This window comes from Artemia sp. Qi Xiang Cuo, chromosome 9 (assembly GCF_049724085.1).
Source record: "Artemia sp. Qi Xiang Cuo chromosome 9, ASM4972408v1, whole genome shotgun sequence".
Taxonomy (NCBI): domain Eukaryota; kingdom Metazoa; phylum Arthropoda; class Branchiopoda; order Anostraca; family Artemiidae; genus Artemia; species Artemia sp. Qi Xiang Cuo.
In genome coordinates, this window is record NC_142802.1 from 67841034 (window position 1) to 67862220 (window position 21187).

Consider the following 21187-nt stretch of genomic DNA (forward strand, 5'->3'; position numbering starts at 1 on the left):
CACTTACTTCCAAATATTTCCTGGAGTGGGGGAAGATGGTCCACGAAGAGTTTCTGCTATGACAGGTAATAAATCCCTCCTTATCCCCCTCAAGCAATTGAAAATTTGGCAAGCTTTTACAGGCCTTTTTTTACAAGTGCCATTTTATTTGTAAGCCGATATTTTACAAAAGAAGTCAAAATATAGTTCGAACTATGAAGACAAAAGTAACATCTACACAAGAAAGTAAAAAAAAAACCTTATGACATTTTTACTCATAAAACAGCTTAAGTAGCACATATTCCAACAAGGCCGTACCCAGGATTTTTTTTTCGGAGGAGGTTTTACTCAGATCTTTTTTCGGGGGGGGGGGGAGGGGGTAGGGGGGTTTTACACACACACAAAAACTTTTGAAAACGCATACAAAATTTGTTGATATCCATTTTTGTTACGTTTCTATGAGTCAAACAAACATTTCGCAGGGGCAGGGGGGATTCAAACCCCCCGGACCCCCCCCCCCCTCGCGGGGTACGGCCTTGTATTCCAATAATATATATGTAATACAAAGCAATGGAACAATTAAGTTCATTTGGTAAGTAAAATATTCAAGTTTGTATTTATTATGTAAGACTCAAACTTTGAGGGAGCACGGAAAGAGCAGCAGCGGTTTTAGACCTCTTAATCGGGGGGGGGGGCAAGGTTTGCCATAGAAGTATAAAAATATAAATAAAAGGATATTTATGTCAGATGTCAGAAAAACTGGCACTGGGAAAGTGCCGGTTGTAGGGAAAAAGATACAAGTTCAAGTTTTTTATTAGACACATGTAAGGGATATTGATCATCTTCATTATGGTTCTCGCTTTTTATAATAGCTTTCCTATCTTCTCTTTTTTTCTATAGCTATCGTCTAGTTTTTTCTTGCTAGGATTACGAAGACATGATACCGGAAGAAAAAAAAGCTTTAGAAAAAATACAATTGACATACATATGAATATACAAGTTGGAAACCATACCAAGCAAGATTTTTTGGCTTCACAGAGGTCAAACTACAACCTGTTTATAAGTGATTTCAATTTACTAATAATTTATTGCATAATTAGTTATTGTTCATTGCTTTTAGTTTTCATTTTCTGGTTTCTTTTATTCGTCAGTTTTTAGCCTTTGCTTTCTTGGTTACTTGTTTTTACCTTATATTTCTTGAATTTATTACTGACAGTTTTATTTTTGTCACCCCTTTTCTTTTTCTCTTTTTTTGGCACAAAGAAGAGGTCGCGGACATTCAGTCACAGACGTTTCCCATTTCTTTTACTGACCTTATCTGATTGTATGGTATATACATGACATAAGTTTCACAAGGGGGTGGAAAACATTAAATATGTTTCAAACTTGCCTTCCTTTTTCTATTTTTATTAACGATATACTGTTTGTACAAGATACATTTTGAATCATACTAGAAAATGCCATAAAAATTCCTAAGTAAAAAACTAGTTCCCATCTATTTTTGCAGTTGAGATAAGGAAATGTGACAAAATTTAGAAGAAAAGAAAAATAATTAATTATAATTCATTTTTCATTCATAAAATTCATTCATAAAAATTCCTAAGTAAAAAACTAGTTCCCATCTATTTTTGCAGTTGAGATAAGGAAATGTGACAAAATTTAGAAGAAAAGAAAAATAATTGGTATTTATTTAGCCTTGGCCCACCTCATAAGGAGACATGTTAAGAAAACAATTCTTACTTTAAAATATATATAATGATCCTAGTTCTTATATTATCCAAGGGGAGAACCTTTATCATCAAGTCTTTCCTCTAAAAATCCTCAAAAACCACGTTTTTAATTCAATGCTTAAGTCTTTTTAAATTGCCTCCTAATAAGTTCTTTTATAGATAGCGTTCATGCCGGTCTTTTTAATATTTTTTTTTAAAGAGCAGTGGCAAAGGGCGAATAGCAGTGGCGTAAATACAAAATATTAAAAGCAGTGGCGAAGGGCAAATAGCAGTGGCGAAGGGCGAATAGCAGTGTCGTAAATACAAATATTAATAGCAGTGGTTAGGTTACAAAAGATGCACGGAATTTCAATTTACCACTACTTTTTCTTTAAACACGTTTTTTGACACACGTGCTAAATACGTGCTAAACGCTATCTATAAAACAACTTATTTGGCAGCAGTTTATAGCGGCAATTCAAAATGACTTAAGCATTGAATTGAAAACGTGGTGATATTTGGAAACTTTTTCTCTTTTGAGGATTTTTAGAGGAAAGACTTGATGATAAAGGTTCTACCCTTGGATAGTATAAGAACTAGGATCATTATACATATTTTAAAGTAAGAATTGTTTTCTTAACATGTCTCCTTATGAGGTGGGCCAAGGCTAAATAAATACCAAATAATTAATTATAATTCATTTTTCATTCATAAAATTCATTCATAAAATTCCTAAGTAAAAAACTAGTTCCCATCTATTTTTGCAGTTGAGATAAGGAAATCTGACAAAATTTAGAAGAAAAGAAAAATAATTAATTATAATTCATTTTTTTTCATCTTCAGAGTAAAAAAACAAAATGCAGAACAAACAGATTAGGCCAGTCCTTCACCGTGATCGATCGATCAACCGAAAAGGTCTGTAAATATCAGTTTGGTAAGAAAAATGTTACACAATTTCTTGAACAACCGCACCCGGGTTGCATCATTTTTTTAGATGTATTCAAAAGATTCATCACGCGTCAGTAGTCCTTCCAACCTCACACTGTAAGAGGAATGTATTCGGAGAAAGAGCGGTCCCATCGCGTGGAAGATATTAAATATATTGATCAAAACGGGAGTACTTATTGTCATTTTTACATTTGAAAGTTTTTTCCACTGCGTGGCCTCCAAGACCTGTCCAGGAACCCCCCCCCTCCCTCCCTCTCTCTCTCACATCGTAAGCAAAATTCTGACTAACTATAACATTTTCAGCTATGTACTGCACTAAAAACAAGTATATTGTCTCAAATAAATAAACTGATCAAAAATCAAAGTGATCAACTTATCGATTTTGCAAAAAATTATGAGGAACTGAGTGAGTTGCAAAAAAAAAAACATCTTAAGCTAATAAAGTATAATAATTTCATAGAGTTGAGGAATCCAACCACAAAAGTGACTAATTGTGACTTGCTAGTGTAAAACATGCATTTACTGTTTGTACTTACTATGAGCTGAAGTCAGCACATATTCCCAGATCTGTGAAGTTTTTTTTGTGTATGTTTGTTTCTAACACCCTTTTTAGCACCGCCTTTCTTTTTTGAAGCACTTTATTTCAACTTCATCTGTTTATATGATCAAACGCTCAAAAGTCACATCTTCATAAAACAATATATTTGTTTACAGACATAGCATTAATCATATACAAGTAATACCATGGCTGTTGCTTTGCTGAAGTAGAGATAGGCTTGGTATCACCATGATTCTTTGCACGCCAGATTTATTAGTATCCAGCATGAATTGTTGGGATGAAGAAAAGACGTTCTAAAAGATTTGTCAAAAATTGACAAAAAAGGATAAAATAAAACAATTAAATAAAGTTAGAAAAACATCTTCCTCCAAGAACACTAAACAATAGATTTTTTTTGGCTACCCAGTAGGCTGAACTTTTTACGACCATAAATGAAAGCGTAAGAAAGTCATGTTATATTTTTTACGATTGATTAATTATATTATAACAGTAATTATACTAGGCATACTAAAATGATACATTACCCATAAGAAGTATTCAAGGACAGCTTTCTACGTCATGATCATCCCACGCTTTCATTTTTTGTCTTTGAAATTCTAGAAATTACTTATTTAGAAAATTATCCAGAAATATCTAGATATCATTACTACCTAAAAGATTTCTATCTTAAATTTCCATTAAAAGATTCTTTTGTGATTTTTAGTGTATTTCGAATGAAAGTTTGTCTTTTTATATTTTTATTTATTTCTTTTTCATAAAGTATTTTTCAATAGGATTTCATTACCGGTGATCCAAAATTATGTCCTATTTCATGTGCTAGAGTTAACTGAGAGACTTTAGGAGGTACTCTGCTATTATAGTTGACAAACGTAATAATCCCTGTGTTCAAAGATCGCTTCGTCTGTCGATGGTAGCCACCCAGACTTTCAGTGTACGACTTGTATCTTTCGCATATCCCTCCTGATGCTCCTAAAAGAAGAAGAAGAAAGCAAGTAATGAGCTGTTCCTAGCAAAAATACTTGGAAAATGTAGAGATTAATCAGCGAATTATGAAGATGCAATTGAGACTATTATAAAATAACCTAACAATAGAAAGCATGCAAAAGACCATTTTAAGACCATGCTGGTTGAAAATAATTGAAAATATTGATACAAATAAGGGTTATAACATAATATAATAGTAACTTAATAATAGAAAGCATAGGAAAGACTATTTTTAGACCATGATGGTTGACCACACTTGAAAAAAAATTATACAAAACAAGGAACACAATAAGAAAAGGAAACGCTCTAAAATGGGGTTTTTAAGGCCAAACGGGAATTACTGAATAAACAAACAAAGTGAATATTTCGAGAGGAAAACCGCCTCTCTTATTCAGCGTTAAAAGAAATAACGTATTCAAGAAAAGTGCCGAATAAAAAAAACAAAAAAAACAAACGAGGAAAGTCAATGTGAAAAGAACCAAAAAACTAAAAGATGAATAAAATTCAATAAAAGCCAAAACTTACAAAAATTCAGTTGTTCGCTAGTATCCGTCGATGGCAGTTCATAATTTTTTGGATTTTGTGCAAATCGTGGATATAGGCGAATGACTCGCTTTTATGGTTGTTAGGTATTTGGTTTTAATTTTTACAATTTTTGGCTTTTATTAAATTATATTTTTATCTTCTTTTTTTTGTTTTTTCTTTGATGTTTTTTTTACATTGACTAACTGCGTTTGTTTTTGTTGTTTTTTTTCTTCGGCACTTTTCTTAACCCGTTAAGACCCAAGAAAAAATGTCGGAGATTCTAGTTGTCCTTTTCACCAGTTTCTTTTTATCACATAAGTAAGCCAAAAATGCATTTATAGATTTTTCCTTCTTCCGGTTTCTTAGATACAAGCTATCCTATTTATAGGACAGTGGGCTCTAGGGGTACCAAAATACGCACGATTTCATCAAGTATATTTTTAATGCCAAAAACGGAATTAAATGCAGCACAAAACCAAACGAAATCAATACTTAGTGTGGTAAGACGCAAAACAGTCAGTGCACAGGGTAACGTCACATTTCTCACAGTAGCTCAGTGGTTTTTCCTTGTAGTTTTTGCCTTGGCATCGTCGGTGCTTTTCGCGCTTCACTAGGAAGTGTCCTATTCTATCATATAAGGTGCTGACTGGTGGCACAGAAACTGGTCTTCCTTCTAACATTGAAGACCTTGATTCCCCTCTTCCGTAATTTATTTTCAAAAGGACTCGTGTGACCTCCCGTCTAAAATCTACAAGAGTCATTTCCTTTTCTTTGTCAACCACCATATTGAATAGTGTACAAGCATTGACGACAGCCATGTCTAACAGGCGCACGAATAGAGCCCAATACCAATTATTTCCTCTAATAGACACAGCATACTTGCTTACAAGCCAGTCATTTAAATCAACTTCACCCATGTACCGGTTTTATTGTCTGAGTGGATGCGGCTGCTGCACTGCCGTCTTTCCCATCTGTTCCTTAACTCTTCGTTCAACCGGTCTTATTGGATCTAGGCTCAGATGGTTGGATGCTACAGAGACAACGTTATTGTCCTGCCATTTTACGACCAATATATCGTTGGCTGCAACAAACCGATAATCATAGGCTCCACGTTGCTCCTTCTTAAAATCCTTGTTGGAAAGGAAAGGGCACCTTGCCAATTGGTTTTCTCTAACCGTCCCAGTCGCTCGAAATCCAGCTTCTTTCAGGTCACACAAAAGCTGATGACTTGTAAAGAAATTGTCAAAATATACCTCGTGGCTGATGCCATTTTCAACAATTTCCAAAAGTCTTTTCACGACTCGAGACCCTAGGCCTTCTTTAGCAGTCTGAGAAGGGGCACTAGGCTCCTTCCCCGAGTACAGATGAAACTGAAGGCAATAGCCATCCGAAGTGCATGAAGCCCATAGTTTAAATCCAAATCGAACGGACTTGCCTCGGATAAACTGCGTCGGGCTATATTTCCCGTAATACTTCAAAATCATTTCGTCGACGGATAGATGCTGAGAGAAAATTCCAAACTGCTTAAAGTTTACATTGATTATGTCGAAGAGGGACTTTACCTGGGAATCCCACTGATCTTGAAGCTTTGAACTGTATGTTTGTCCACGAAGTAGATGTTTTCTTTCATCTTCATGGACACTGCTTCATGAATGAATTTCTGGGCACTGCTTAGTTGACCCGCTCACTCCCAAGATCCTCATCAATTGACCAATCATGTGATAGGGAACACAATCTATTACAGCCTGAAGAAATTAGTATTCCCACGAACACACGTATTTCGTTAGCTGACGTAGTGAAGTCAAAGTTTCCCTTAGACGTCGCCCTTAGAATATCTAACCGTTTCACGAGAAATGAGGTCAAAAAATTTATCGTCTAGAAACAAAACCAATACCTCTACTGATGTTTTTCCTTCTATTGTTTCTCAGGTTTTCTCAAGCGCCTTAGCTGCTCCCTCGCCCAAGTTTCGCCAAGGAAAGGTTCCTTTTTGCTTCTTCCATTTCGGGTTCACGGCTTTGAACTGCCTCTTCTGTGGCCCACCTCTCGAAGTTGCTGCACCTTCTTCTTCTGTGAGGATGATGTTGTCGATGTCTTCAAATTGTTATTCTTCGAGAGGACTTGGTCTGAAATCTACTTCAACATTCCCGGGATGTCATTTACAATCGGAGCCACCGTGTTGTCGTCATTTCCTTCATCTTCATCAGATGCTTGATCGGGATCAGGAGGCATCACAACAACCTGAATATCTTCACATGCAAATTCTTCGTCTTCTAGGAGGTCTAGAGCTTCGCTAAGTGAAATGCAGGGGTTTCTTGTCTTGATTTTCAGAAATCTGGAAGACGAAGAAAAATTTATAGATATTTTTTCCATGGTGACAAATAGGCTAAAGCTGAAGGATGATAAAGGACCCACATTATTGTTGTTACTTTTACTTATATCCGATCCAATGGGGAAAAACGGATTAATAATAAGAGAAAACAAGAAAAACACAGATGGATATCACAAGTAAACTAAACACATAAGTGAACACTCGGAAGAAAATTGCAGAGAGAATTATGACTGAAACCCAAAAAGCGTGGATAAAGTTTTCCCCAAGTTGTCACAATACAGAATCAACCAAAGACTCATTAATTTTTTTTTTAATCTCAAGTGAAATTAGCAATAAAAACGTAATCCTTGAAATTTCACGTACAAAAAGTAACCCTTACAGCCCACTGTCCTACAAATATGACATCAACGTAAAAAGCTGTAAAACTATGAACTTACTTTTCAGGTCTGTTTTTATTCGGGATTACGATTAAATATACAGTTGTCTAACTGCTATCAAAATCACTACTGTCTAGGGGAATTCTAACTATTTTTTACCGAATTTTGAAAACTACCGTTGTGCAATTATGCTAATTGTGACTTAAATGACATCACTGATCTGATATTGAATGATCAACTGACTTGAAACAATTAGACTAGATAGCTTGGTCGCCAAGAAAGCCTTTATCACTAAAAGCAAATTGTTCCCAGTGTAAATTTAGCCACAAAAAAATTATTTCCTGTAAATAGGACAGTGGGCCGTAACGGGTTAAATACATTATTTCGTTTCGCACTGAAGAAGAGAGGCGGTTTTCCTCTCGATTTATTCACTTTGTTTGTTTATCCAGTATATTCGTATGGCCTTAAAAACCCCATTTGTGATCGTTTCCTTTTCTTATATTATGGCAGGCCAATGTGGTTTAAGAAATTATCTTCAAAGAACACTACAATAATCTTACAACACTAAGAACACTGAACCTTATACTTATACCTGGACCAGGAAGAAGGGGTCCTCTGAAGATCAGTTAAATAGAGCCGTCTCCTCTCCAACTATGTTAAGCTCTTTTACCCTGCTTGTAGCCATTGAATCAATTCAAAAAGTTATTGCTACATCAGGCTATTGGCCTCTCTAAGAAACATGTATATATAAAATGTGAGAACTGTTTGTTTGAGTTCTGTATTAACGAGGAATGTAACAAGGTCTTCAGTTGTTAACATAGTCAGAGGCCGAAGAGGGTGTCAGGAATATCCCCTGGAAGGAAAGGTGGAAAATATGCGGTTAAAAGCAATAGTTTTTAAATTTTCCGAAAAATGGATTTTAGGACGTAAGGGATTCCACGGCAATTTTGCAAAGGGGAGTCCTCCCAAAGAAGTTTGTTTCACGGGAGGGAGGGTAAGTTAGTCAAAATAGTAAAAACAGGCAAGTTGTTTAACAATCATTGAGCAGTAATGTCCCCCGTAAATATACTTTTGGTGATACGTAAGATCCAAACATTAGAAAGGTGACAGAAAAATTCTTCAGGGGGTAGAGGAGGGGGGGGGGTTGAAAGACAGAAAACTTCATTTAGGCATCAGAAAATTCAAAAGCTCAGAAAGGGGGATCCTTCATGTCCAACCGCTTTCTATAAACACGTGTCCACATAGTCTTTTCTGACATATTTTTCAAATCTATCAAATTTACACTGTATAAATTTACACTGTATATTACACAGTCAAATTTACACCTGTACATCTGTATTATTACTGTGTTCGAATTCATAGAGTTTAAAGCTGCCTTGTACATTTTTTTTAATATATACAAAGAATGTTTTAATATATTCGAAAGATTCGAATACTTCTGTTTACTATATATTTGATATATATTTTAGCAAAAATTCAAAAGAATGTTTGAGTCCATTTTATACTTGATAACTGACAAAACACTGGGTTTTGTTCACTTTAGATCCAAAGCATTTTCTCATACTTTCTTTGAAATTCTGAACCCTATTTTCTCCATGTGAATTAGTTGCACTTGTCTCATCCCCTCTTTTCTTTTCCTTGTAATCGTTTCTTCTTCTAGTTTTAGTAAATCCCTAAACTTAAAAAATTCTACAAATTGTAGAAGCTGTCAAAGAAATGACAAATATCAAAATAGAAGTCATAATTTGAAGTCAAGAGCTTAGAAAATGGACTATGAGAAATCTTGCCCTAAATCTTCCTTCAATATATTTAAAGAAATTCAAAGCGTTCCAGAAACGATGCCCTTGAGTCTTTCCAACAAAACGTTTGATAAGCAACAAGGGGTTGCAAATAAAACAGTTCTAAGCTTTTACCCCCCCCCCCCTCCCCCAGCGGATGTCGAAAGAATGAGAAACATATAAGAGTTGGTCTTCGACGATTTAACAAGGAATGATAAGGACTAAAAACTGCCAACGCCTCTGATATTGTAGTGTCTGGAATAAAAAATTTCCAAAAGAAATTGGGTAATCAATACAACTGATTTTCAATATTATTAGGATTAAAGTTGACATTTCATTTTTCTTTTTCTCTTTTTAAGAGGTGGTCAATTTACTGCCTAAAAGATGAACTTAACCTTTGATTTCCCATTCTACGCTCTTTCCTAATATACTTCTTATTACAATTGTATACTGGTCCCCCACCCCTAATACCTGGATATAGTCCTAGGCTATATCCAACAGTTAGCTCATTTTGTATTATATTTCACACTTCTATCTAATAAACGACTACTACTACTACTAACAATTCACTGCAGCACGAAGCCACCGGAGGCCAACACAGCTGCGCAGGCTCCTCCTCCATCCCAATTTATTCAAATCCTCGCTCTTTAAACCCTCCTAGGAAGTAGCCACTTCCCTCAAATCTCTCCTTACGACATCCTCCATTCTTATTCGGGGACGGCCAGCTTTTTCTTTGGCCCAAGACGGTTGGCCGAAAAGGACAATCTTTGGCAATCTATCACCCTTCATCAACAGAACGTGCCCTAGCCATCTCAACTATTTTCTCCAGAAGCGCATCCCAGATTTTTGTTCGGGGGGGGGGGGGAGGGGTACTTTGTTTTTTTTTTGGGGGGGGGGGTTTACACAAAAAACCTCAGAAAAAGCATAAATTTTTTTTATATCCATTTTTGTTAAGTTTTTACGAGTCAAACAAACATTTCGGGGGGGGGGGGTCAAACCGGGTACCCCCCCCCTGGATACGACCTTGGTTTTCTCATTATAGCACTAGAAAGTGGGATGGAATGACTTTTTCACACAGCTTATACCTTGAGATACGATCAGCAGTCGGCTACCCAGAACAATCCGTAGGCTATTCCTCTGGAAAACATCTAACAAATCCTCCTCCGTTTTTCTGAGCGCCCACGCTTCAGAACCATACTGGACCAGTGTCATCACTTTAGCTTCCAGTATTCTAATATTTGTTAACTGACTTATCTTCCAGTTCTTCCCAACTTTTTTCAACTGTGAAAAACATCCTTTGAGGTGCGACTGCGACGGTAGCAATTATTATATTTGGAAAAAGCGTTGAACGGGGAATTGAAGGATATGTTAATTTTTATCAAGTTAGTATATTAATTGCCACATCTACAAAAAAAAACCAAATTTCGCTGCAATTGTCAGAGTTTTTTTTTCAAGAGTTATTTATATCCTATCTGAACGAAATAGGACTAAAGTAGATTGGGAGGGTCTTAACAGGTTAAGTAGGCTAGTCGATCTTAAGCTAGTAGGTCTACAGGTAACAGAGTCCTGCTTTCTTTGTCCTCCTCTACATTTTAATGTACTTGGAAGGACAATTTTGTAGCAGTTTAGGGTTAAACAGGACCGCCAAACGCCAGATGACGTTGGTAATTATTTTTCAGTAGTAGCACAAGTTTCCACGCTTATAAGCTCTCTAAACCTTTGGCATACTATTTGGCTATAATTATAAAAGAATATATCTGATGGCTAAATCAACTTCAAAATATTTTACTTAGCACAGATATTAAGCTTCACATAAAAGTAACATTTCACAAGCTCCATATTTACGAATTATTTCACTATTTCGTCGTAATATTCTATAAATTTTATTTTTATTCGTATTTTATTCGTACTTATTTTTATATACTTGTAAAATATGCTCCGCCAGACCTAACACTTCTTCTGTTTGTTTAGAAATTTAACGTCTACTTTTGTTTGACTTTGGCTGAGTTTCGTTCATCTATTACGATGGCCCCCCCCCCCCCCTTCCTACCTTTTCACACCAATCTTCTTATTATTGTTGGTTGTTTACCAAATTTTATATCATTTCGCAGAAATTGTAGAGTGGAAGAAAAATTCATTTTGAACCCTCGAGAATTTTAAATGACCTGCGACTTGGAAAATTACAACACTAGAAGGTTTTCTAGTTAGAAAACCACTAACATATTGACACTTCGACTGACGGATTCAGATGCTTCGGACTAGACTTATTAGGAGTTTCAGAAACTCTTATCACAGGAAGTAAGAAACCCGAAAATAGGTGAAATAGAATTTATCTACTCAGGGAAGAAGGATGGGGTACATATGCAGGGAGTAGGGCTCATGATGAATAAGAATATTTTCGAAGACCAAACTGCTTTTCCATGACGTACAAATAACAGATCAATAGGGATAAATCATTTTATTAGACAGTAAAAAACAATGATAAAAATTCGTGGTCATATCTTCCCCACACATGCGACGTGTATATTATCAAAGCCCACACTGTCTTTCCATGACTTACAAAGAACAGTTCCAACAGCGATAAGTCTGATGATAACGGTCGCTATGTATACGATCGAAATATTCAGAATTTTAATAATTGTTTTTCACTGTCTAATAAAAGGATTTACCCCTATTTGACCAGTTATTTGTACGTGATGATGGAAGCTGCCAAGTCTTGTTTAGGTTGAGAACGTATCAATAATAGAACGCGAGTCACTCATTTTATGACTAAAAAGTGTGGGGTGTCAGTCATAGTAGTATATGCCCCTCTAAAACCGACTAACAGAGATAGTAGTGACTCAGATGAATTTTACTTACAGCTACAAAAACAAATAGACAGGGTCTCGGGTAGAAATATGGTGTTTTTATAGGGAGATTTCAACTCCCAGGTCGGTAGAAATAAGGATAGTTAGCACCCCTCCTAGGAAGTGATGGCTACAGACTGCTACAATTTTATAGGTATAACAGTCTAGCACAAATTCAGTTTTTGACCATAAAATGGTCCATAAGTAAACATGGTATTCAAATGATGGTAAGACAGCTAACCTTATTGATTATGTTATTGTAAGATGAAGACTACACGGATCGATACAAAATACTAGGGTATATAGAAGTACTGTGATCGATGTTAAAAGTAAAGATCACCATCTAGTAGTGTCTAGGATTGATTCAAAGCTGAAACTTAGGAAGGGTAATTACCTTCCAGGAAACTATGACGTTGATGGACTCCAGGATAAGAATTTGAGAGGAAATTTTCCAGGAACAGTTAAATACTAACCTGGAGGCTTTAAAATTTAACAATGTAGAGGATGGATGGAATAATTTTAGCAAATATAGTTTACAAAGTCGCTGATGGTGTCTAAGGGAATAAAGTTACAAACGCATCTTAAAAAAAAACTAGTGAAAATGCTTTTATGTTTAATAGAGAGGAGGATGGCTTGTACAAGAACTATTTGAGGAACATATCATATGGAAATAAGAGGAATGTAATGAAAGTGGAGACAGGACTAAAATATGAATTAAGGATGTGTGAAAGCCATGGATAACATTAGGAACGGGGCAATAAATAGTGATAAGAAAAGAGTTACAGAGAGAATGCCAGAACATTTTGAGAATTTGCAAACAGTGATAGAATTACAGAAAAAGATTAAAAAAAGTGAAAAAGTTTGTGAAACTTTGGACGTGAAAGAAGATTTATTTTGTGAGGAAGAATTAGTGATGGTACTAAATAGGTTTAAAAAATGAGAAGGCACCAGGTGCTGATAGTGAGGTAAATGAGTTTCTTAATTATGGTGTTGATTACGTTATGAATATGATTTTGAAAACGGGGAAGTACCTCGCAATTTTAGGAAAACTCCTGTATAAAAAGTTGAAAAGTATGAGTGTGATAATTATAGAGGAATCAGTCTGGTTTCTATAGGAAGGAAAATCACTTAGTGTGATGATATTTTTGAAAACTGGAGATGCTGTATATAAGTTTTTAACAGACAAACAGTGTAGTTTTAGGAATGGTAAAGGACGCGTCGACCAAATTTTTACTCTCAGGTTAATAACTGAGAAGTACCTGAGTCATCAAACGCCTTTAGTGTTCACTCTCATAGATAATAAGCAAGTACTTGATTCAGCTGATAGTACAAATTTAGTGAAGGTCCTATTCTTTTATAGTATACCAGATAAATACATTAAAGTGATTAGTGCTGTGTACAAGCATAATACTGCTGCGGTAAGGTCGGAAATGATGTTGGTAGCTGGTTTCAAATTAAATCAAGAGTCAGGCAGGGTTGCGTTCTATCACCATTTATATGGATCATTTTGATTGACTTTGTCCTAAGGAGCACAGCAAGGGCAATGGGAGAACACAAGACAAATGGAGCAGTAAAACTCTCCTATACTTAGATTATGCTGATGATTTGAGCATCCTAGATGAAAATGTTAGCAAAATGAATGAAGTTTTAGAGATTTCGTGAGTTCAAGGTACAAGAAATGATTCGATACACAACAAGATTAATTAAGTAGACTGCTTCACATACCTAGGTAGCATTTTTAGTAAAGACGGTGAATCCAGTGAAGATGTTAAACGTAGAATAGCCAAAGAGTGTTTTCACAGTTGAAAAAAGGTTGAAAAAAGTTTGGAAACATAGAAAGATAAATCTACGAACCAAGATTGGAACATTGGAAGCTTAATGATGAAAGTGGTCAGGTATGGTTTTGAATTGTGGGTGCTCTAAAAAACGGAGGAAGATTTGCTAGATGTTCTCCAGAAAAACTGCCTGAGAATCGTTTTGGGTACCTGACTGACCAACCATATCTCAAACAGTAAGCTGTACAAAAAAAAAACGTGGTTCAACCCACTTTCTAAGCCCATAATGAGAGAAAGATTGATATGGCTAGGACACGTTCTACGAATGAAGGATGACAGATTGCCAAAGTTCGTTTATGTCAGCCAACCGTTTCGAGTCAAACGAAAAGCAGGTCTTCCCCAACTGGGGTAGGAGAATGTCGTAAGGAAAGATTTCAGGGATATGAGAATTTCATGAGCGGTGTAAAGAGGGAGGCTTTGAATAGCTTTGGATAGAAGTGTGTGGTTGTGTTGGCCTTGGGCGACTTTGTGCTGCAGTGATTTGCTAGTATTAGTAGTAGCAAAATCTTAATTTTTCTTCATTTCTGACGTTTAAAACTAGCGTCAAGTAGTCCAAATTAACTATTATTTCAATTAATATTTTTCAATCTCTTCCAAAAACCTGAAAATAAAATTTAAACATATAAAGCTATATCTAGCAATATCCAAACGTCTTTTCTTTGGGGGCAGAATACATCTTACATATATCGATTAGACAAAGAAGTTTAGAGAGTCATGGTAAAATACCTATATAGCGAACCAGGTGCATTCTGCAAATGGGAAATAAATCTAACTTTACCCATGGTTTGATTCTATTAACACAAGGTCTTAAATCACTTCTTACTGGTAAACCTACTGCTACTGACAGATTATTGCAACACCACGGCATCTGAGGCTAACACAGCTGCCTGCGGTTCTCTTTCCGATATTGTTCTCCTCTTTACTTCCTACTATAAAATTCCTATTTCTGTACATCTTTTCTTCCTATCCTATCTCCCTCCTATTCCTATCCTATTCGGGGACGTCAGTCAAATTTTCAGTCGGTAAAAAAAAGATCAGAGCAGCACCACACCGCCTGAGGCCAAAAGAACCCCCAAAGCTTCCCCCGTGAAGTTCCTATTCCTGTATTTTTTTTTAAATATCTCATCGCATGCTATTCGAGGACGTCCTATTTTTCGTTCTGCCTAAAGTCACCCAAAAAGAACGATTTTTGGAAGTCTATTATCGTTTATCTGTCATTATATCCCTAGACAGTGGAGTTGAACAAATTTTTTCTTTATGTTCTTAGAATAGAATTGTCTAAGAATAGTCTTTAGTACTAGTTTGAGTGACCATAAACAATAAGTTGCAAATTTTAACCACAAATTGATTGCAAACTCTTTAGTTGCTTAAATAAGCAAATTAGTGTGCAAATTGCAAGGTTAACTGAGAAGTTCAGATCCTTTGTGAATTTATAATCCTTAAGAGGAAGCTGTACCTAAAAGAATCCCCACATCTTGTCCATTATCAAACAGTTCGTGGTAACGAACTGTAAGTAAGGAGCGGCCCGGCTCAATAGTAACCGAAACTCTAAAAAAAGGAATTTTGATACCAATAGATACATCAAAAGAATCAGATTTTTATGCTGATTTAAAGCATATAAGTTTCATCAAGTTTAGTCTTACCGATCAAAAGTTAAGAGTCTGAGAAAATTTGCTTTATTTTCGATAAAGGGGAAAACACCCCCTAAAAGTCATAGAATCTTAATGAAAATCACACCTTCAGATTCAGCGTATCAGAGAATCCTACTGTAGATCAAGCTCCTATCTGCAACAATGAGGAATTTTTTATTTTTTGCCAGAAGAAGGATCACGGATGCGTGTTTATATGTTGTTTTTCTTTCCAGGGGTGATCGTATCGACCCACTGGTTCTAGAATATCGCGAGAGAGCTCTTTCAAGCGGAAATTAAAATCTCTAGTGCCAATTTTAAGTGACAAAAAAATTGGAGGGCAACTAGGCCCCCTCCCACGCTCATTTTTTCCCAAAGTCACCCGATCAAAATTTTGAGATAGGCATTTTGTTCAACATGGTCGAAAAATATAATAACTATGTCTTTGAGGATGACTTAATCCCCCACAGTAACCGGGGGAAGAGCTGCAAGTTATGGACTTAGCCCAATGTTTACACATAGTATTGGTTATTGGGAAATATACAGATGTTTTCAGAGGGAATTTTTTCTAGTAGTGGGGGAAGGGTCGGGGGTTACGTGGGAAGATCTTTCCATGGAGGAAGTTTTCATCGGGGAAGGGGCATTGCTTTGAAGGGGGCTCCGTGTTTCCCAGCATTATTTAAAAAAAACCATCAGAAATTAAATTAAAAAAAAAAACAAGTTTTCAACTGAATACTTTTCAACATCAAAACTTAAAACAAACAGAAACAATTACGTATATGATTGGGTTCACCCCTATTTAATGCCCCGCTCTTTAAGCTAAAGGTCTTTTATTGTACTTTCATCAGATATATTATTCTATTTAAACGGCCTGTGTGATTAAGGGGTCATATTTAAAGAATTGGAAAAAAAAATTGAACTTTAGCGTAAAGAAAGAGGTATTGACTAGGCGGGCGAACCCCCCTAATAAACGCAATAAAAATATACGAATATAGAAGTTTGTTACGTAAGTTAATTCGTAAGTTACGCATATATTACTAATAAAAACGTTCGTAAATAAAATTAAACAACTTTCGAGAATGCCATTTAGCAACAAAAGTAAAATTAATATGCAAATTTCATTTTAATTATTCATGTACGGTGAGCCAAAATCAAAGTCTGCATTAATTTAAAAACATTCAGAAATTAAGTTTAAAAAAAAACAAGTTTTTTAACTGAAAGTAAGGAACGACATTAAAACTTAAAACGGACAGAAATTATTCCGTATATAAAAGCAGCTGTCCCCTTCTCAACGCCTCGCTCTTTACGCTCTTTACTCTTTCTCACAACTCTATTTTTGGGAACAATAAAAAAACTTTAGCGCACAGAGCAAGACGTTGAGGAGGGGACAGCCCCTTTCACATACGGAATAAGTTCTGTTCGTTTTAAGTTTTAATGTCACTCCTTACTTTCAGTTAAAAAAACTAGTTTTTTAATTAAATTTTCAGCTTACGTCTAATTGTGTCTAATTCAGTTTTTCAGTTTCAGTCTAATTGTTTATGGTCAATCAAATGGGTACTAGAAACTATTCTTTGACAATTCTCCTGTGAGAGCACCTAGTTTATATTTCTAACCATTCAAAAGACCTATCATTCAGGGTCATATTTGACGATGGTCGTTACCATTGGTTCCAGTATCGAAGTCTTAGTTCAAAACTTGTCGTCTTATTCTTCTTACAATTTGACAAATGCAAAAATACCCAGTATATCCTATTCGTAACAGTAATGAAAGAAAGGGAGGGAAACCTGATGCGGATGCAACCCATGCTAGGCCAAGAGTTCCTCCAGTGAAATCACGATAAGTAAAAACATAGGCGAGACAAAAGTCTTCATGGTTTCCTTGGCTGTGCAGGTTCAGGTAATTTGAAACGTCAATATTGGGCAAACAAAATTTAGTGGAGGACTTTGATTCTTCGCCTGAGTATCCAGGTTGGCAGATCTCGTAGTCATCAATCTGTAAAATTTATGATATGGTTAGCACTGTCGTCAGATGATGGAAAGTTGGACTGGCAATAACTCACCGTTTAAAAACAGAAGGTGTTAAATTAACTTGGAGTAAAATTCTACTGGCATTCTTTCTAGTTGGTATAGTACAGTATTTAATTGCATTCTTATCGTAGGTGGCCGGCGTTTATGCCCTCGGCGATTACCCCCCGCGGAAAAATTAGGCTTTTACAATCCTAGAACCGTTATCGTGGAAGAGGAAGAATGTGATGGTTGAAGACACGGTGGGTAGAACCCCTACAACAGCCGGTTCTTCCCCTCTGAAAATGTCCCACAGCTACACAGCCAAGCCGTACTGAAATAAATAAGAAAGGGTTATATGACATTTATGTAGAGTTCAGATTTACAGCCTATATTCTTACCCTATCACCCACCATCAATTGGTCGAATTAGATACCTTGTAATTTATTGTGTTCTCAATATATTTTGAAGTTTCTTTTTTCTCTTTTTTCTCAGTAACTTTGGAAAAAAAATCCTCAAAATTCAAACAAAATAGAAAACTAAGAGCATTAGCAGCTTTTAGACTTGAAGTCATTGCGTCCTCTCCAAAATTCGGCGATTCGGGTTCTTATTAATTGCAACAATCGTATATCAGTTAGACATAGTTATAGAAATTAATATTTTACCAGTTTCAAGTCTTTTTAATTTTTATAAGGCTCTCTTTATGTTTGATATACTGCATAAAAATACACCTGAATGTTTGATTGGTGTGTTTGAGGGAGATCAGCCTGAATATGAGACAAGAAATTCGTCAGCAATTAGAAAACCGACTAAAAGGTCTTCATTTTCGATTCGCCATTTTCTTCGTTCTATATGGGAGTCCCTTCCTTATGATATAGTTAAAGAGACTGATAGCCGACTTTTCGTGGGTTGCTTAGGGAACAGTATTTTGGTATTTATGATTTATGATATATATATATATATATATATATATATATATATATATATATATATATATATATATATATATATATATATATATATATATATATATATATATATATATATATATATATATATATATATATATATATATGTATATATATAAAGTATGGAAATAGTATACAATAGTGTTGTTATATTAGATTAGTATATTACAGGGTCTCAAGTGGTGATTCTTTCGCTTTTTGTGGTTGATTTGGTGGGGTGTTTTTTTTTTTTGTTTGGGTTTTTAGGAGAATCCTTTAATAAGTGATTATCAATTTTGCAGTTTCGAGAATGGCCGCACAAGCCATAATTTTTCTTTTTTTTTGGCAAATTTTTCTTTTTTTTATTGTTTAAAAAAAAAATTTATCTCTCTCTCTCTCTCTTCAAAATGTGTCTTTATGCATTTTTATTACGTTTTTATGAGTCGGACAAACATTTCTGGGGGGGGGGCAGGTTTTCAAACCCTGTAACCCTTCCCCTGAATACGGCCTTGTATCTAGTTTAGCCTGAGGGATAGGTTGAATGTAGGGAAAAAATATACAATTTTAAATTACTTAAAAATGTGGATAGCAATGGAAGGAAACATGATAATCTCATTCATAGATATATACTACGTATTATTAAGCAAGAATTTCGTTTTTTTTAGTTTGATATCTATCCTAAGGCTATATGAGGAACCATCAGGGCGGATAGGGTGCATCGCCAAGAAAGCGATCATGATAATGAGAAATTGTTTAAGATTAGGGAATGTAATGGTACTACTTTTGTTTTATAGAGATGCAACCTTCAGAAGAGCCATAACTCTACAGTGCTACCATTTGCAAAACTCAAAATTTAGGGAGCCTCCCAAAAAAGTCCTTTGTAGCATTGCATCATTTGCTAACACATATCGTTGTTTCAGTCACTCAAAAGCATCGTCTTTTTTAATGATAGCCACAGAAAATGAACAAAATTCGCATACACACTCAGCACTACCAAAAAGAAAAATTGAAAAAAAAACCTGACTTTAAAGATTTTTTAGTCAAACAAATAATGGATGAATAATTATGAGTTTCTCAAAGAATCTAAACTATAAAGCTTTCGCTTTTCTGTCTTTCCGTTCGCTATGCATTCAAAACTAGAGGATTAATTGATCTGAAACTTAGCACATGTGACTGTCTCTGGCAGGGGAAGGTCAAGAAGAGGCTTGTAGGTGAGGATAAGGTGGGTGGACCTCAGAAATTTTCTCTCAATTATTGGTAAAGTGATATGAAAAAGCACTCCAAAAGTAGGCATGATGTCAAAATCATAAGCTTTGCTGGAAAGAGGCGGTAATGAAGGAGGGCTCAGACGTTTTTTAAATTATTTATACTACTTAGCTAAATTTCGTTTCGATCAGCTTTGGATTATTTAGTATATGACATTATTTAGAGTATATGTCACAAGGGGCAAATTTTAGCACTCTTACACTTGAAGAATGCTATACGAAAACAGTGATTTGAAGAATGCTATATGAATATACGAAAACAGTTCATTTAAGATCTTTTTATAAGGTTATCTGTGGTAGTGGTTGCTCTGTCTGTCTTTTACGCAATATTTTCAGTTTCATATATGCCCCCAAATAGAAATTCTTCAGGATAATTTGAATTCTACACAAATTTTCAGTCGCCTAAATAATGAACGAATGCAATGAGTCACACGAATAACGAATAATAAATAGGAAGTCCCGCAAAAATCACACGCTTGACCACCACAAGCATAGAAGCAGAATCAATTAGTAACAGTGTATTGGTAACTTCCGGGTTTTATTCCCACATATTTTTTATTGCGATAAAAATTATTGTCTATAAGTCGAAGAAGGCACAACACATTAGTGATTCTAAACATAGGTGCAAATACGTCCGCAAAGTATCGCGTAGGGAGGGGGCATGTAATTCGGCCAGTAAGTAAAAGGAATTCGAGTCCTAAAAGCTTTTGCGTAAAGTTCAATAATTTTCCCATCTTAATTTGTGAACTAAATGAACAATACAAAAAAAAAAAATAATAATAAGATTAGTCAAGAAGATGAAAATAACATTCTATATGTTACGGTGAAAGACCAGAATCTGGTAAATGTCGACGTTCACCGGCGAATTTCCGAAATTCCTTTTTTTTCTCCTTGGATCAGTCAACTTTGCCAGTCAGATTTGTCGGTCTTGTGCAAAGTTTAATGATAAAAGTTAAATTCAGGTTAGGTTATAAATCTCAGAAATGGGGAAGAAAATCAAGTTCGTTGAAATGGGCAATGGGTAAGTTGTAAATCAACAGTTCGACCGCAAACAATAAGATCAGAACTTCAAACCGGCCGCAAACAATAAGATACAGAACTGCAAACCGGCCGCAAATAATAAGATACAGAACTGCAAACCGGTCGCAAACAATAAGGTACGGAACTGCAGATACAGAACTGTAGAACTGCAAACCGGCCGCAAACAATAAGGTACAGAACTGCAGATACAGAACTGCAAACCGGCCGCAAACAATAAGATACAGAACTGCACTGACCATTTGTGTTACATTCATGCGAACTTCCTACTTCACTGACATAATTTGGTATTACGCTGACCCTTGGGAGGCATATCCAAAATTTATTTTCTTGGGGAAGGGAAGGGGACGAAAGCACGAAACACTGTGTTTCTAGGCCATCATTTCTCTGGGAGGAGGGAATTATTCAAGCTTGTCAGAGAAGGGAATCCCCCTACA

The 21187-nt window shown here is 35.6% G+C and overlaps 1 protein-coding gene across 1 annotated transcript in view; it reads right to left on the reverse strand.

Annotated features, from left to right (window-relative positions):
• Positions 1-21187, reverse strand: part of kuz (zinc-dependent metalloprotease kuz) — a 90659-nt gene that overhangs the window by 34466 nt on the left and 35006 nt on the right. Inside the window, 2 exon segments of the mRNA XM_089094844.1 lie at positions 3980-4164; positions 17282-17489. Coding sequence (XP_088950970.1) covers positions 3980-4164; positions 17282-17489 — 393 coding nt within the window.